Below are 18,736 nucleotides of genomic sequence, written 5' to 3'. Positions count from 1 at the left end.
AAAACTGTGTGAATTTAAATCTCTCCATAGCCTTTTCTTATACCATTCCTTTGATTGGAGGGCTCAATAATGAAACAATAAAAGGTACTTAGTGGGTCTTTTCTTTTTTACCTCAGATATATTTTAAAATTTTTCACCAGGGAAAGACCCTTCTCAAACTAATCCACACCACACCACACCACGCAAGTTTTCTAACCACTTTGTAAATGCATAATTTAGCCAGAATAATTTCTGAACCATTCCATCTCTAAATTCTGAATCAGAGTTATCACTGAGAGGTTTGGCTCTTTGGATTTGGCTTTCTGTATGTTTTCTCTAATTGATTATTTTCTCCAACTTTCCAATTGCCTTACACCTACTGCTAATAGCCTTCCACCTCCCCCGCTTTACTTTCCTCCTACATATGTACAGACACACACAAAAAGAGTATCGGTACCACTATGCACGTGTGCATATACGTGTGTGTATACATGTATGTGCACATATACACACACTAGGACACATATCGTCAGTGTCAGTATAAACCAAAGATGAAGACAAGTATCACTGCAAATAGGAATAAATCCATTTATTCTTATTTCTAAGATAAAACAAAACTGTGGTGTTATTGCAACTCACCAGATGGCTCTTCAGGCTCACTTTCATTTTCTTCCTCAGGAGGGGCTTGAGGAGGTGGTGGGGGAAGCTTCTTTTCCTTCTCTGCTTTGGCATTTCTCTCTTCTTCTGAGTAATACTCATCTTCTGAGAGGTTGGCCAAGCTCTCATCCATCTCTCTGTACTCTACCTATATGGAGATCATACCAGGGAAAGCTAAATACAGTGAATGTCTAAAATCAGGGACTCAATGTGGAACCATCAGTGAACGTGAATTGCTTTTTAACTTTAAATATTAAGGGAAACAAGGAACAAACTAGCTCACGATAGGTTAGCCATTAAAAACAAAATCTCTCATAAAACAACCCTGTGTCAGTTCCGCTTTAGCCCAATATGTAACTTTTACATCAGAGCACTGACATTTAGATCAGCGGCTCTGAGGCCGTCTGCAACTCCGAAATATATTTAAAAGCTGGGTGTGTATCATGCTCACATACTGCAAGTTTCAAAGAACAAATCCAAACCAAAAAAACCCAAATAACCCCCCCAATTAGGCAAAAAATGTAAGTTAACTAGAATAAGTCTGTCTGATGCCAAGCCTGGACTTGTAATTACTACTCCTTGGGAAAACAGTAAAAGAATGCCAGAAACCAAATGGGGGGTGGGGTGGGAGGGGGAGATAGGGAATAAAAATTGCAAATAGGAACAGTCAAATTAAACCATGAAAAAGTACATTTGCTTAAAAAAAAACAACTGGTGACCTAAGAGAGTTGACTGAGAGCAAAGAATTCTTATTACAACAAATTAAGGAATAAGCGATGGGGAAACAGAGGCTGCAAGTCTTACTAATTCCCACTCAGGTTATACAGGAGAGAACCAGGTAATAAACAGGAAGAGGAAGCGGTCTTAGTGAATGTTTTATTGGGGGTAAAGCAACTTAGGATAGGGGAGATTATTAAGGACCTGTTTGCCAAAATGTTACCATGGTATTACAAACAGTCATCAACCTAGAACACTGTCAAATTATCACTGTTAGTCCCACCCAAATAAAGATTCCAGGAAGCCACAGAACAACAGCTCTCTAATTATTTCAGGTTCGATGAAAAGAAAAAAATGAACGAAATACAAATAATTCAGATGTGGAGACAGAGCAAAGGCAACATGGTTTCCACATAGAACGTACCTAACTTAATAGATTTCGGAAATGAATGGTCCTGTAGGTTATAGCAAACATAATCTATTTTAACTATTGAAATATTTATGAAATAGCTCCAGATGGCCGGCTGCTTTTACATGTCTTCTCTTCTTCTTTTTTGAACTACATAACCACAGGATTGGGGACGGGGAGTGAATGGCTGGGGGAGGTAAAAGTTTTACTGAAAATAGGGATTGGGTTAGAAAATGGAAACGAAAATTAAGGATAAACTGAATAATTCTGGCCTGTGCTCTAAGAATCACATTTAGCACAAGGATCTATCAAATAATGAATGCTGAGCACATGGTGCAATGGAAAAATGGTTACGAATGAGAATCTCCCTGAGCTTAATAAGCCGAAACTCCAGCTGCAAAAAAAAGACCCTAATCAAGTAACCATCTTATTGATGGGCTTTACAATAAAACCTCTAGCCATTTAAACATTATCCTACTTGACTAAGATACAGTAGAAACAGACCTCAGGACAATGGGCAAAAAATCAATAGGAGGTAAAAATGTTTCAAAGAGGGAGAGGGGTCAGAAAATGTAATATATGCTTATGGTACACCGTTTCCTTTCGCTCTTTAGCCCTGAACAGTGCCTGACACCACCCCACCCCAAAAAGTCAGTCCTTTAATCCCATCTTATCCATTCAGTCAGTGATCACTTAACAAGTGCCTACTATGCAACTGGGCAATGTGCGAATTCTGAGACAAACACAAAGAGTAATATAAAACCCTTTCTACTACAGTAGTTCAGCTGTTCCCAAAGGATGTTCTATTAGACAGTATGTATGGCCTTTGAAGGAAAAATGAATCTAAGTTTGGGAAACACTAATCTGGTCATAATGCATATTAAAGGTACTGAAAAATTTTGCAGCAAAAACAATCTTTTAAACATTGTTTAATCTACTGTTTTGGTGAAGGAATAACTATTAGCAAGGAATACACTTGGAAAAGGCTGGTCTTTTGGTTTTCAGGAAAAAAGGGATTAGAAAAATCCCTAGAGCAAGGGTAGTAGCTCTAGGGATTTAGATAGTAGCAAGGCTATCTAAAGGTAGTACTTAATAAACAACAACAAAAAATTGTGTTCCACAGAACCTGAGGATTCTTTTGGATTTCATTTATTAATTTTTTAAAAAGATTTTACTTATTTATTTTTAGGGAGGGGGAGGGAAGTTGGAAGGGAGAGAAACATCAATGTGTGGCCGCTTCTTGTGTGCCCCCTACTGGGGACCTGGCCTGCAACCCAGGCATGTGCCCTGACTGGGAATCAAACCAGCGACCACTTGCTTCTTCACAGGCCAGCACTCAATCCACTGAGCCACACAAGACAGGGTTCATTTATTAACTTTTAAATGTATTTTTAAAACAAAAATATACACTCATATACACTCGTGTGTTATCCAAACCATAACCCTTTAGAGACCACCAACACATGAACTTGTACTGCTTGGGTAACAATTTTGGGGAGACCCAAGAATGAAATTTCTTCTTCTATCCCTTTTCGATTGAGTGTCCTGAGATGGGAAAGCAAGCTAAACAAACAAAAACAATTTTTTGCTCTACTTATCAATCCATACTGCATCTTTACAATATTTCATAAATAAAATACAGAAATTAAATTGGATTCTGAGGCTGAAACAAGGCTCCAACTATTGTGCTTAATTTGGCTCCATCAAAATAGCCTCATTTCCTCACAAAGACTGACAACTGAAATAAAATAAATTTAAATTTCTGTCCTGGCTGGTGTGGCTCAGTGGATTGAGTGCTGACCTGCAGTCCTAAAGGTTGTCAGTTCAATTCCCAGTCAGGGCATGTGCCTGGGTTGCCAGCTGGGGGCATGAGAGAGGCAACCGATCACCGATCACTGTCTCTCTCTCGCACATCATGCTTCCCTCCCTCTCTTTCTCCCTCCTTTCCCCTCTCTCTAAAAATAAATAAATAAAATCTTTTAAAAACTTTAAGTTTCTTAATACAAAACAGGTAAGTAATATTTTATTTGGGGATTCTGCATAAAATTTTATTTTGTAAAAAAATAATTTCTCCACTTAATAGTTTTAAAACCATCTGAAAGAATCACATAAACTCTAAAAATTAAAAACTGTTCCACTGAAAAAAGGAACAGATACTTTGGGCAGAAAGGCCTGGGAATCTCTCATCCCTCAGTAAATACTTCCGACCCAGAGCACAAAGAGTCCCCACAAGAGGGTGTGTGCCAGGAGGGTAATTTCCCGCATCTCCACATGGGCAAGCTTCTCTTCCATGCTCCTGCTATAATGATTCATTCACTCCCCAATCACCTTCAACCTGGTCTTTTTGTTTGTTTTAATCTGTCTTCCTTTTAACTCACCTAGGGTACAACTGCCAGATTAATTTTCCAAATCCGTGATGTTTTCAGAAAGTTTAACAGATGAATACCAACCTTTTCAAACTAGTGTATAAACTCTCTGGCTCTAACTAGTCAAACTCACTTCTAATCATTTTCTAACATACTAGTCAAAAGGTCCTCAATGCTGTTTTACCCATCCTGAAACTCGCTAAGCTCCCTTAAACCTACTCCCACCTTCTCCTGTTAACCTAACACCTAAAATCCAAGGTCCACCGCCTCTGCATGTTATTTCCTAACTACTCCAAACTTAGAAATACATCTTCCCCTCCTGCGAATGCTCACAGCACTATGAGCTGCACTTCCTAGTCTAGTGCAGTGCTAATGAAGTTTTCTATAATAATGGCAATGTTATATGCATCTATGCTTCCAATAAGACAGAACTAGCCACATGTGGCTATTGAGCACCTACCACATGGCTATTAGTGTTTAAATTAAAATAAATTCATACTCTGGTTTCTCTTCAGATCGTATAAATCTTTCGCCTTTTTAAAAATAAATTCAGCCCTGACTAGTTTGGCTCAGTGGAGTAGGTGCTGTACTGCAAACCAGTCACAGGTTCGATTCCCAATCATGGCACACGCCTGGGTTGCAGGCCAGGTCCTCAGTTGGGGGTGCAGGAGAGGGAACCCATTGATGTCTCTCTTGCACACTGCTGTTTCTCTCCCGCTCCTTCTCCCTCCCTTCCCCTGTCTCTAAGAATAAATAAATACAATTTTTTAAAAAAAATTTAAAGTCCTGAGTTGTACTAGTCACAAAGTAAGCGTTCAACAGCCACACGCGGCTACTGGCTACCACAGCAGACACCAGAGAACTAGGGTTGCTTCTCTACAGTCTAGACGCAGCTCTGCAACCTGAACACCACTGATCACTCCACTGTCTCTGGTTCTAGAAAAACCTCCTTTCTAATTAAATTCACTTGTCCATTGTTGCCAACATTCAGTTGTCCGCTCTGGACTCCCTGCTGCTTCTCAAACCACTCTGCATTGTACCCCAAGCATTTTTCACTTTCTACTCTCCTCTGATAGTACTTTTACTACTGGGTACCTACTTACTATATGTCAGACACTGTGATAGCATTTTCTTTACATTATATCTAAACGCAAAAGCCTTACAAGGTATAGTTTATTTTCCTGGCAAAAATGAATCATAGAAAAAAAACTTTAACTCCAGTAAGCCCATCCTTTTCCAGAATACTCTTCTAAACTCTGCCCTTGTCAAAGCCCAGCTGAAGGCCACCATTCCTGAAGTGTGTGGTGTTCCTAAAGTCCCAACTGAATCTATCAACTTCAAACCTTAAGTATGTTCCATAATGCTAATGTACACACATTCAGAGGTGAATTTATCAGACACTAATGAAACAAGACTCAGGGACCCCCAACTGAATGGACCCTTTCCAATATCCCGAATCTAGTTTTGATTACATAAATCTATATTTTAATAGCCCTGGCTGACGGTAGCTCAGTGGGCTAGGCATCATCCCAATACACCAAGGTTGTAGGTTCATCTGAGCACATACAAGAATCACAACAAATCAATGTTTTTCTCTTCCTCCTTCCCCCCCAAATCAATTTAAAAATTAATATATAACTTCTAAAAAGAGGGTCCTCAAAACTGAATAAGCTCCCAAGCCAAAAAAAAAATACATATGATGGTCTGTCTAGAAAAAGCCCAGCCATTGCTAATATAACTAGAACGGTTCGTGTGACATCAACATCAATGTAACCGGGCAGCCAAGGAGAGGACTGGAATGTGCATGCGTGAACCGTGGTGACCTCACTTGCACCAGCCCACGGGGGTGGTAGATGCTATTGATTGAGTATGTGCACTGTGAGGCCATTGCATTCAAAGTGACTGAGCAAGTAGGGCAATGAATCACATCAAATTTTGCATTAAGCTTGAACATTCCTCCACAGAAACTATTCAGATGATTCTAAAGGCCATAGCTACGGGCAACTGGTGACCGGCAGCTTCATCAAGACAACATGACCACTTATGCATCATGTCTCATACGTTTTTTTGGCGAAACATCAAATCACCCAGGTGACTCAGATCCCCTACAGCCGAGATTTGGCGCCCTGTGACTTCTGGCTTTTCCAAAACTAAAATCACCTTTGAAAGGAAAGCGATTTCAGACCATTGATGAGATTAAGGAAAATACTACAGGCAGCTGATGGTGACTGAGAAAACTGTGTGAGGTGCCCAGGTGCCTCCTTTGAAGGGGACTGAAGTGTCATTATCCTATGTACAGTGTTTCTTGTGTCTTCTTCAACAAATTTCTCCATTTTTCTTAATACATGGCTGGATACCTTCTGGATAGACCTCGTACACACTTTGAAACTTCTGAAGCAAATGCCTGTCTGCAATGGACTCAGCTTGCTTTTTACCCTATGGGTGTCTACTCCTGGAGGTCTGTGTCCTTTGGCTCCCAAGACTGGGTATGAATAGGTCAGTATCCCCAGTTCCTTACTTCCTAGTTGCTCCCCCAAATAAACTCATAACCCATTTCTTTTCAGTTTCAAAGCTAATCGCAAGAGAAAAATACGGTAGCAAAAATTTTAAATAAATACAGGTGAATTACCAAAAAATCTTACGGCATGTTTCAAATTGATTAACAGACTCAATGCAAACACAATGAAAATGTCAACTGTCTTATTTGCAGAAATTGATAAACTGATCCTAAAATTCATATGGAAGTTCAAAGGACACCAAATAGCTAAAACAATCTTTAGAAAGAACAAAGTTGCCCTGACTGGTGTGGCTCAGTGGGTTGAATGGTTGGCCTGTGAACCGAAGGTTCTATTCTGGGTCAGGGCACACACCTGGGTTGAGGGCCAGGTCCCCAGGTGGGGGTGTGCCAATCAATGCTTCTCTCTCTCTCACACGCACACGTGGCAAGGCGGCAGCTGGTGGAGCAAGCAGTCCCACATTTGCGTGGGGATAAACTGTGAGGAACAACTGGGGTGCCAGACAGACCACAGAACCCAGGGTGTCAGCGTGGGAAAATAAAGCCTCAAAACCTGTGGCTATAAAAACTTATGTGGGTTGCAGCAGCGGGAGAAACTCCTAGTCTCACAAGAGAGTCCGTTGGAGGGATGCATGGGGTCCTAGAATGTACACAAACCGACCCATCTGTGAATCAGCACCGAATGGCCCAATTTGATTGCAGGTAGCAGGGGAAGTGTCTGAAATCAGGTGAGAGCCAAGCAAGTGGCATTGTTCCTTCTCTGACCCTCCCCCACACAGGTGCCACAATGCAGCAAAGTGGGTTGCCCCACCCTGGTAAATACCTAAGGCCCCCAACCTAACAGGTGTGCTGAGACAAAGAAATAGGGCCCAAATGAAGAACAGATCAAAATTCAGAAGAAGAACTAAGTGATGAGGATACAGCCAACCTGTCAGGTGCAGAATTCAAAACACTGGTAATCAGGATGCTCACAGAAATGACTGAGTACAGACGCAAAATAAAGGAAGTGAAGGCTATGCAAAGTGAAATAAAGAGCCCTGGCTGGTGTGGCTCAGTATATTGAGCGCCAGCCTGGGAACCAAAGGTCGCCAGTTGGATTCCCAGTCAGGGCGCATGCCTGGGTTGCAGGCCAGGCCCCCAGGAGGGGGTCTGTGAGAAGCAACCAAACACTGATGTTTCTCTCCCTCTCTTCCTTCCCCTCTAAAATAAATAAATAAAATCTTGTTTTTAAAACGTAAATTTTATGGTATGTGAATTTTCACAAAAAAAACACCTGTTTTAAAAAAAATATCACGTGGTTTCTGGCCACACTTTCCACTGAAATTGAAAATTAAAACCCTACTGGGTTTCTGTCCTCTACTTCATTCTGAGACTTGGGAGTTGCTAACCTGTGCTTTTCTAGCCCCTGCTCTGGTAGAAGCCCCCAAAAGCCGTTTTGTTTTTGTTTTTTGTTTCCACTTAGCACAGGGTATCGTTGGAGAGAGCTCTCTCAAGTGGGCAGCTGACTCTGAGGGCTCAGTCTGGGTAATGCTCACCTGCAGAAGCTCCTCACATAGAGGCTATGGGATTCTCCCCGCCCCTCAACCCCCAGCCCTAAGGAAAAACCAACCCTCCGGACACCTTGATTTCAGACCTCCAGCCTCCTGAACTGAGACACAATGATGTCGTTTAAGCCACACACACACACACACACACAAGTTCCTCATACTGACTTCGTATACCCACTTAAAAATTATATACAGGTAGCCCTGGCTGGTGTGGCTCAGTGGACTGAGTGCTGTCCTGCAAACCAAATAGTCGCTGGTTTGATTCCCAGTCAGGGCTCATGCCTGGGTTGTGGGCCAGGTCCCCGGTGGGGGGTGTGTGCAATGGGCAACCACACATTGATGTTTCTCTCCCTCCTTTCCCCTCTCTCTGGAGGGGGATAAACAAAATCTTTTAAAAAATCATATGCAGGTCAAAAACTTGTTACATGTACAAATTATATGAATTGCATGATTTTAAATATTACTTAAAAAATTTATGCATATATAGTTCCAGTTATTTTCAACCGGACCATGAAATTTCCAAGTGTAAAGTCTGTGCTCCACTCCGGGCAGGACACATAATACAATATATAAGTGATGTATTATAAAACTATACACCTGAAACCTATCTAATTTTGTTATCCAGTCACCCTGATAAAAACTCAGTGAAAATTGTAAGTGAAGTCTGTGCTCTAGTACCGTCCCAGTGCCCTACACACCGTAGGTGTCCCATGTGGCCCTTTGTTTCAGAGGCTGACACACCTCATTAGAAGGAACGAGCAGGCAATACCTGCCCCTGGGTGTCCAGCAAACATAAAACGCCGATGATGCTCTGAACACGGCACCTGGCACCCAGGGACCTGAGGCGGCTACTGTCTGTGTACACACTTATCCTGCGACAAATCTCTTTCTTCCCCTGTTTGTATCTTGATTAACTGATATCAGCTCTCTTTATCAGCTTCATCTACGTGAAAAGATCGTGGAGAGCGTACAAAGAAATGAGAAAACTCGCACACATCAGCGGCTCGGAAAAACGTTCCTTTCTTTTCGGTCTCTGAACGGCTAAAGCAATTTCACCAGCATCAATCACCCTGCGGCCCCAACGCGCTCCCAGCTGACACTCCGTAAACACTGCCGAGCAGCCAGCCTCCAGGCACAGCCGGGGGCAAACTAGAGATGTACGTCTCCGGCACCGCCAACCACAACTCCCGGTCAGGGAGCCATTTTTCCCACTCAGGAAAACGCAGAGGTGTACAGAATGTAACGAGGGAACCGGCCCGCCCATCAACCCCCCTTCCCCAGGAGGGCCGGGTCCCAGCACAAAGACCGCGTTCAACACAGTTAAAGACCTTCCCCTCTCTCATCCAGCTAGTGGGAATGCGGGGTGGGGATCGACTGGCTGGGGAGATCTGGGTGGGCGTGGGGCTCAAGGCCCAAGACCGGGGGAGAGGGGTTGACGGGGGCTGGGCAACCTCGGGGAGGCTAGCACTGGGGCTTGCGGTTCGAGGGAGCGGGCCGGGCCTCACCTTCGCCCGCTTGCGCCGACTGGTCCGTCGCCCCTCCGGAGTCTCTGCGATTCCCGTTTCCATGGGGGTCGCAGATCCAGGCACGACGGTAGGCCCGGCCTGAGGTGCGGCGGACCCTGGCGGCTCGGTGAGGCCCCCGGGCGGCGAGGCCCGCGGAGGCTCCTTCTTGCGGGGAGTGCGCTCCCCGGCCACTCCCGGCCCGGCCTCTGCAGGGCCCGACGGGCCCCCCGGCGGCGCGGCCACCTCGGAGCCGTTCTCCGAGCCGGCGGCGGCCCCAGTGCTGGCCTCCGAGCCAGCTGCCGCTGCCGCCGCCGCCGCCGCCGCCGCGGCCGCTGCAGCCGCCGCCTTCTTCCCGGACAGCATCTCCGGCCGCCTGGCTGCCGACAGCCGAAGGGGCCGCTCAATCTGAGAGTCCGCGGGTCCGCAACCACCTGGTCTGGCTTCACCTCACGCAGCCCGCGCGCTAACGACCGCCGCCGCGTACGCACGCGCGGAGCGCGCTCCCGCCGCGTCCGGACAAAAAGGCCGGGGACGCCCACGGCCCCGCCCTCCCCCGGCTGCCATAGAACGGCGTTCTCGCGGCTAGAGCGGCACCGTGGCAAAGAGCGCGATGCCTTCCTAGAGCGTCTCCTTGGCCTTTCGAGTTGGCCCAGCACCGTCCCGGTCTTAGGGCTTCTGGGCCAGACTGCACCTCCGAGGGCGACCATTTCATCCAGGGACTTGGACATACTTATGAGTGTATTCACTCATTCATTCATTCACCTATTCATTCGTCAATTCAACCAATATTTATTAATGCTTACTAGGTGGCAAGGGTTTAATTATGGAGTTCTTGCTTTCAAAGAGCATATGGTCTAGGGAGGGGAAATACTGACATGACACGTAGGCCATCTTATTTATAATTGTCCTGCTTGTACAGGGGGAATCTTGGAAAGTAAACGAGTTTCGTGGTGAGAAAATGGACAGTAGTTAAGAAATCCAGTTTTGAGTCCAACAGGATTGCTCTTGCAGCCAAGGCTTTGTTCGTGCCCTCTCCCCATCAGCACTCCCTCACTTGCACCTCTTTCCATTCTCCATGCCCCCTCACAGATATAACACCTGGTCTACAACAGGGTAATTCTTTCTAATGCTGCTGCTGATGGCAGTGGTGGTTTATTCTTTTAACTCCAGGAATCCTTCACTGACCCAATTCTAACAGGCTTTGTGTTCTTCAAGCTTATTTCCACTTATTTCCACAGAACTGTAATTGCTTTTTTCATGTTCCTTCAAAATATACTGTAATTTTCAAAAGAATGATTCCATTTACGTGAAGTCCGAGAGCCGGAAACCTAATCTCTAGTGATAGAATCCAATCAGTGGTTGCCTGGGAGGAGGGTGGGGGTTGACTGCAAAACATCAGGAGAGAACTTGCTGGGAGGGATGAAAATGTTTTATATCATGAGAGGGGTGGTATATGCGTTAGTCAGAACTCATTGAACTGTACGCGTAAAATAGGGATGTTTTATTTCATGTCAACTGTACTTCAATGAAGTTGATTTTTAAAAACTAAGCAAACAAAAAAAGAGGCAATAGCTGTGCAAGAAGTTGTAGTCTTAGTACAACACATGGCTCAGCTGTGAACGACACTGGCATAGTAACATAAGCAATGAATATTTTTTTAACCCAAATGATAGAATTTTACTGAGAGAATGGAGAAAAGAGAAAGTGTGTGGAGGAGAGGGATGGGAGGGTGAGAGGGGTTTGTAGAAGGGGGTGAAAAGAGGATGGGAGAGATTCTGCATGGGAGCTAAATCCTCATCTCCCATTATGAAAAGATACTATATAACATCAAAATTCAGAAATCAAGAAATAGCGCTGGCTGGTGTGGCTCGGTGGATAGAATGCTGGCCTGCGAACCAAAAGGGTGCTGGTTTGATTCCCAGGCAGGACACATGCCTGGGTAGTGGACCAGGTCCCCAGTTGGCATAACAGAGGCAACCACACATTGATGTTTCTCTCTCTCTTTCTAAAAATAAAATAAATAAAATCTCTTTAAAAAAGAAATCAATAAATAACAGTATAAACATACCATGTGGCTATATCAAGATAAATACCAGAAGATCAATACCAGTTAAAAGAGCTGGAATTATTTCTCTACATCATAGAACTTGAGGGTAGGAAGGGGTGAGAAAGGAGACTGAAGCTTGTTTGTTCTACATCCTGTAGTTTTTTAAGTAACCAAGTCTCTTTTTATGACTCATCCAACTCCTGAATTTCTACTTAACAAGGTAAAAAATTAGGAAGTTCTACCAGTGCTGAAGTCATTTGCAAGTAATAGTTCATACACCCTATAGTTCTATGTGACTTGTTTGACATATAATAATTTGTTAAAACTTGAAATTAGATTTTTAAAATATGCATATGGTTTGACCCAGCAATTCCACTTTCAGGAAAACATTCTCTGGAAATGTTTAAGTATGGGTACAAAGATTTAGCTTCAATGCTGTTTATCTCAGGCTATATACAATAATAATCAAGGAGAACTAAAGGCCCCCCAAACTGAATATATTAGAACATCATAGCCATTGAAATTGATATTTGAACATTAAGAACTTCCATAAAAAATAATGAACATATGTCAAAGACTTTTTACTTTTAAAATTTTATTTATTGATTTTAGAGAAAGAGAGAGAAGCATTGACTTGTAGTTCCACTTATTTGTGCATTCATTGGTTGATTCTTGTATGTGCCTTGACGGGGGATCGAACCCACAACCTTGGGGTATCAGGACACTGCTCTAACCAACTGAGCTACCCGGCCAGGGCCAAAGATTGATTGATGGACTGATTTTATTATTGAGAGAAACAGCAGGATGATAAAGCTGGTTCAAAGGAGAATATGAAAAGTTGCTATATATAGTCATTGCTCAGTGGAAGACAGAATTCTAGGATAAGATTGTGAACTATTTTTAAATAAGGAAACGGTAGTTAATGTCTTACAATGCCATAAAACTGAACTTTGGGGATTATCTTTTCTCTTAGACAGAACTCATTTGCATTTATTTGCCCTCCCCCCAAAATAACATTTGCAACTTACCCATTTTCTTTCCAGAAATACAGGCATACCTTAGAGATACTGCGGTTTTGGTTCCAGACCACCATAATAAAGCCAGTATCACAATACAGTCAGCGTAATCTTTTTGCTGGTGGAGGGAATGGCCTTCAACATGTGAAAAATGCAACACCTGTGAAGTACATAAAGCAAAACACAGTAAAGCAAGGCAGGCCTGTAACTAATTCATTTCACTTTCTTAAATTGTGTTAAAATACATATAACATAAAAGTTACCATCTTAACCATTTTGTTTATTTATTTATTTATGTTTGTTTGTTTACTTTTAAAGATTTTATTTATTTCCTTTTAGAGAGAAGAGAAGGAAGGGAGAAAGAGAGGGAGAGAAACACCCATGTTTGAGAGATACGTGGGTAGGTTGCCTCTCGTTCCCCACCTACTGCAGCAGACCTGGCTGGTGATCCAGGCATGTGCTCTGATGGGGGATCAAACCTCAGGCTGGCACTCAGTCCACTGATCCACACCAGCCAGGGCTTAACCATTTTTAGATGTACAGTTCACTAGTGTTAATTACATTCACATAGTTATACAAACAATCTCCAGAACCCTTTTCATCTTGAAAACCTCTGTACCCATCAAACAGTAACTCTCCAACACTGTCCTGCCCCACCCCCAACCCCTGCCAACCACCATTCTGTTTTCTGGCTCTTATAGACTTGGCCACTCAAAAGATTTCATGTGAGTGGACTCAAACAGCTTTTGTCTTCTTGTGACTGGCGTACTTCACTTAGCATAATCGCCTCTGAGGTCCCTCGCATTGTAGCATGTATCAGAACTTCCTTCCTTTTTATCCATTTATCTGTTGATGGATTTTGGGGTTGCTTCCATCTTTTGTGGACCATTGTGAATAATGCTGCTATGGACGTGGGTGTGCCAACCTCTCTAAGACCCTGCTTTAGGTTGTTTGGGGTACATATTCTCAAGTGGAATTGCTAGAGTAACTTAGCCATTTTTTAAAAGTTAACACCTGACTTTACAGAGTGGGAACCCTAATCAATATTAAAGAGTAAGTCAAATAAAGTTACTTTCTCCTGAAGTATCAGGTGGCCAACAGGTGGGCCACTTAGAGAATATTCTAGTACTAGGCAGTACTTTATTCTAGTACAAACTTCACAGTAATAACGCAGTAAAGTTTTAGCCTTAGTTCCAAATTTTGGATAATTGTTCTTTGCAGTCTCCCTCCCATGAGGGCAGGGGATGTGTTGCTGGCTATTTTATTCCCAGTGGCCAGGCCCAGAAGTTCTATTGAATGAATGAGGCATCACTAAGGCCTACATCACCTGGCTCTTGTGAGGGCATTATGAGATGATGCTTGCAGACTGCCTGTTGAAGTCTGACACATAGTGACCGCTTATGACATAGGAGTAGTTAATAGTATTGTTATGTGGCAACGGGGGAGGGGCGCTGCTGGGGGCCGGTCATGACTTACAGGACAGGGCAGCCATGATTCCTGTTATGGAGGCAACTGTCCCAGAGAGGGACCTGAGGCTGGGTCTTGGGGCCTGGGTGCCACCAAGCCAGAATGCTGGGAGAACTAATATCTCTTTTTAGGAATCTCCATGAGATACTTGATTCCTCAGGTGCCATTGGAGCACTGGTGGCTTGGCTGATCAGCTATAAGCCAGCCTTGTTTGGGTTCCTATTCCTTCTGCTGTTGCTTAGCAACTGGCTGGTCAAGTATGAACTGAAGCCCACCTCCCCAAAGTCCCAGCAGGTGAGCAAGAGGAGCCTGAAGCTTCAGCTGAGGGTGGGGGGATATTTACAGCTAGATTGGGGATTGGGGGACAGGGAAGGTGTCAGAATAATGGGGCAAGACTGAGGAACCCACGACTCTGGTCTCAACCCTCCCAAGGCTTCAGGTGCCTCAGCCACAAAGTCGGGACTGTCCCACCCTCTCCTACTTCAGGTTTGATGTACACATGCTTTGGCAACAGTAACAACTCCTTTAAAGGAAAAAATGAAAATGGATAAACTAAAGACACATGTAAAACATAGCTACATCTCTAAAATATAACAATGACGATAGGAGAGATGTACATGGATTATGTATGACGTATACAAATCTAAAAACATGCAAAACAATATCCTATCATGTTTACGAATGCATATACTTAGTGAAATACATTGAGGCAGGATTTCTCTTTTTTAAAAGATTAGACTTATTTATTTCTAGAGAGAAGGGAAGGGATGGAGAAAGAGAGGGAGAGAAACATCAGTGTGTGGGTTGCCTCTTGCACACTCCCCGCTGGGGACCTGGCCGGAGACCCAGGCGTGTACCCTGACTGGGAATCGAATTGGCTACCCTTTGGCTCTCAGGCCGGCACTCAATCCACTGAGCCATGCCAGCCAGGGCAGGGCAGGATTTTTCAACTTCCATGTGATTGACATTTCGGGCAAGATAATTCTTTTTGTGAGGGACTGTCCAGTGCATTGTTGGATGCGTAGCAGCTTCCCCAGCCTCTACCCATAAGATGCCAGTAGCATCCGTCACCCCTTTTGTGACGACCGAGAATGTCTGCAGCCAGTGCCAGAGGCCCCGGGGAGGGCAGAAAAGCCTCTCGTTGTAACCACTGCCATTAAGGAAAGTGCGTAGGAAAAGCAAACACCGGATGTAAGACTGCAGTTGAGATGAGGTTCAGGGAGGGAGGGGGACACTCCGGGAGAGGGACCCGCCATTACATTTGTGATATCTCTTCTTAAGCTGGTGTGGGAACATGGGTATTTGTTGTAATTCTTACTTTTTTTTTTTTTTTGTACGTCTGAGCTATTTAATTTGCAAAGGGCTGTAAAGACCGGAAGTTTGTAGCCGAATCCAAAGAGAAAAGATGAAGGATTATCAGGCTGGGAGAGGGGCAGACGAGGAGTACAGGGGTCAGGGCGCGTGGGGAGATGCTGAGTCCTGGCAGCTGGAGACCTGGCAGGGCCCGACGGAGCTCTGGGGCAGCTGCGAAGGCACAGCTCTGGGGACATGCATTTGGGTTACAGGTTTTATGTTCTTTGCAAGCGCAGATTGGCGGTCATATTATTTATTCCCATGGACCAAAGGGAACTGTGGGGTCTCCCCTGCCGGCTGGGGGCTGCCGAGAAAGGGACCTTCCCTCCCTGGGCCCCAGTGCTCTCACCCACTGGACGCTCTCCTGGTGGGCTGGCTGGGAAAATTAAGGTGACACTTGTAAAGCATCCGGCATGGGGAGGGGGTAGTTATCACGGTTAACCAACCTCTCCTCTTTTCCTGGTGTGGGGGAGCTCAGGAAGAGAGAGAGAGACGAAAGACCCTCGAAGCCAAGCCCAACGGCCCCACCATGAACGGGAGAGAACTCGAGAGGCTGCATGCCTGCTTCGCCCTCCAGGACAAGATCCTCGAACGGCTTATGGTCAGTGAAATGAAGCTGAAGGTCCTCGAAAATCAGATGTTCATCTTATGGAATAAAATGAACCACCGCAACAGGTGGAGCCGGCGGCGGGCTCTTCCTGCGGGGCAGCACAGACCGAGGGGGCACGCGTCCGTCCTCTCCACGTTCTCCGAGTGCACGTCCCACTCCCCCTGACGCGTGGGGCCTGGGCGGCTGGCCTCTTCCAGTGTCACCTTTGCTCAGTAAAACCCTGACAGAGACGACTGGATGGATGTTCTTAGTAAATCACAACGCAGGAGAGGACGGAGGCTGAAGGGTCACCCCTGGTAAAGAAATCTACTCGCCAGATCAGCCGCATGGCACCCTGAGACACAGCCTGCGGGCCGGAGCCTGGCCCTTCCTCCCGTTCAGGGGGACCACCCCCCCACAACTGGTTCAGGGCACTGTGTCCTGTCCGCGTCGAGTCTTCCAACAGCCTCCCCAGCGCCCGCCCAGCCTCGGTCTCCCCCTCGCTCTGCACCCAGAGGCCCCCAGTGTGTTCATTGCCTGTTCTCAGGCCAACATCTCTCCATGGTTGGCAGAATAAAGCCCACACTCCCCACTCGGTGTTCAGGCCCTCCATGATCTGATCCCCTTTCCAGGCTTTTCCCTCCCGTTTCTCCCCCTCACATGCTTTAGACTCTATGGCGGAGCACCCTGAACATCAGTCATTAGGGTGCCACCTTTGTGATTTTTGCCATAGTCGTGAACCACCTGAAGGTTTGACTCAATGTTGTTTGTCCCTTTAAATCGACTCTTTCTCCTTAAGTAAACTTATGTGTAAAGGAACGTGACGATGAAACAAATCGTTCATCGGCAAATTAAAAACAGCATCATTTGCCTGAGACGGAACTTAACTGTCAAAATAAAGATGACGGAAACAAAGCGATGTTACTATGTTTCAACTAGAGCTGAGTTGTCCTCCGAAGGATCTGAACCTGTGAACTCTGGGTTAAAAAAAGGAGATACGTAAGAATTAGCTATTAAAAGACACGCTAGCACCAAGCTGAGCCTTTTCTCCATAAGGAGAATTGGAAAGAAAATCACTACCTCACTGTGACGCATGCCTTGTTGGTGTCCACTTCAAATCACCTCTTCCCAGCCCTGGCTGGGTAACTCAGTTGGTTAGAGCATTGTCCTGATACACCAGGGTTGCGGGTTCGATCCTCAGTCAGGGCACATACAAGAATCAACGAAAACATAAATAGGTGGAACAACAATTCAACGTTTCTCTCCTTCCCTCCACGTTCCTCTAAAATCAATTAAAAAAATTAAAAACTGTAAAAAAAGTCATCTCTCTCCCCACGAGTCCCATGGACTCTAACCAAACCAGATGAGTGGCCGTCCCCCAGAGGCATCCACCTCTCTGCACGCATGGTTTCTTCCCCTGGAATCCCTTTTCTTCCCCTCTCCGCTGTTACTGTTCTCCACTTCTTCCAAAGCTACCACCTCCAGAAAGCTTCCCTCAACCCAGCCGTAAGGAATCTCTTTCCTTAGCACTGTCCTAGCGCTTTATCTGTGGTTCTACAGCGGAATGCGTCACAATCCGCTGACGTTTAGTTTGTACACGTTTCTGTGTCCCCTCCCCACCCTCCAATTAGCGTGTGGACTCTTGGGAGCAAGCACAGCACCTCGTCCAGCTGTGTGGCCCCACGGCCCCTGACGCAGTGGCTCCGGTGCAGCCAGCTCTCAGCAAGTAGCACCTGCGGCTGCGGATCGTGGTCTTACATGCCCTGACGTTCTCTCTGCCCTCTCGTTCCATGGTGACTCTCCTGTGTCCCATTCCGTTTAAGAGCAGGATCTCTGGAGCCTGACCGCACCGCTTTAAATCCCGACTCTATCAACTCCCAGCTGTGCGACCTCCCACAACTCGAAGTTTTTCATGTTTGCTGTGCCTCCGTTTTCTCAACTGAAAAATGGGGAGAGTAACACTACCGACATCATTTATTACTGCGAGGAGATTACATGAGTTACTTCACCCCTGCCCCCGCTGACATCTTTGCTCAAATGATCCCTTCTTAGTTGGGACTCCATGATCTCCCTCCTTGGACCTCCAGGTCCCCTCCCCATCCTTCTCCTGCCTTTTCTGCCAGGGGCCCAACCTGCATGGTCTGCATCATCAGATCCCTCTGCCCTGTGGCTTCCAGTTGAGTTTGGCCAACCAGGATCCCGGGCAGAAGAGACGAGAGGTTAGGGGGAGGCTGAAGCCCTTATTCCCTCAGCGCCCTGCTGTGGTGTTCTGTCAGGCTTGCTCAGGGCTGGCTGGGTCCCTTGACAGAGGGTTACTCCTCTTCTTAGGGATGCTCTCCCTACAAGACCTTCTCACAGGTTCCCTTTGGGCCCAGGGGCACGGCACCACCCTTGTCGGTTCCCTATAGCCTGCTCACAGTTTTGGAAGTAGTCCCTTTTACATTGCTTCACGGGTCATTGCTAATGGTCTTGCTGCAGGACCAGGCCATTGGGCCATCAGAACTGGGCCACCAGGAGATTATCCATATGGTAACCCCATGCTGTGGAAACATACAGCAAATCAGCCATG

At 45.5% G+C, this 18,736-nt stretch overlaps 2 protein-coding genes across 3 annotated transcripts in view; one reads left to right on the top strand and one right to left on the bottom strand.

Annotated features, from left to right (window-relative positions):
- The window catches only part of KDM1A (lysine demethylase 1A), a 53,799-nt gene extending 43,601 nt beyond the window's left edge, over window positions 1-10,198 (bottom strand). For both annotated transcript variants that reach the window (XM_024554356.4, XM_045190650.3), the window contains exons 1-2: window positions 9,696-10,198; window positions 619-784 (exon numbers count right to left, since the gene is read on the bottom strand). In XM_024554356.4, coding sequence (XP_024410124.3) covers window positions 619-784; window positions 9,696-10,058 — 529 coding nt within the window. In that variant the 5' untranslated portion in view covers window positions 10,059-10,198. The remainder of the gene's footprint in view (window positions 1-618; window positions 785-9,695) is intronic.
- A 4,129-nt stretch (window positions 10,199-14,327) lies between these two features.
- TEX46 (testis expressed 46) lies at window positions 14,328-16,353 on the top strand. Its single transcript, XM_024554093.1, has 2 exons — window positions 14,328-14,519; window positions 16,156-16,353. The coding sequence occupies exons 1-2, from the start codon at window positions 14,328-14,330 to the stop codon at window positions 16,351-16,353; spliced, it is 390 nt and encodes a 129-aa protein (XP_024409861.1).
- The last annotated feature ends 2,383 nt before the right edge of the window (window positions 16,354-18,736 follow it).

The sequence above is a fragment of the Desmodus rotundus genome, chromosome 3 (genome assembly GCF_022682495.2).
Source record: "Desmodus rotundus isolate HL8 chromosome 3, HLdesRot8A.1, whole genome shotgun sequence".
NCBI lineage: Eukaryota > Metazoa > Chordata > Mammalia > Chiroptera > Phyllostomidae > Desmodus > Desmodus rotundus.
This window is presented reverse-complemented; position numbering and strand designations above follow the sequence as displayed.

Bases quoted from the DNA above. Each gene is read 5' to 3' on its own strand.
- TEX46 (XM_024554093.1), top strand. From the start codon at position 14,328: ATGCTGGGAGAACTAATATCTCTTTTTAGGAATCTCCATGAGATACTT. The intron at 14,520-16,155 runs GTGAGCAAGAGG...TTCGCCCTCCAG, and splicing joins CCTCCCCAAAGTCCCAGCAG to GACAAGATCCTCGAACGGCT.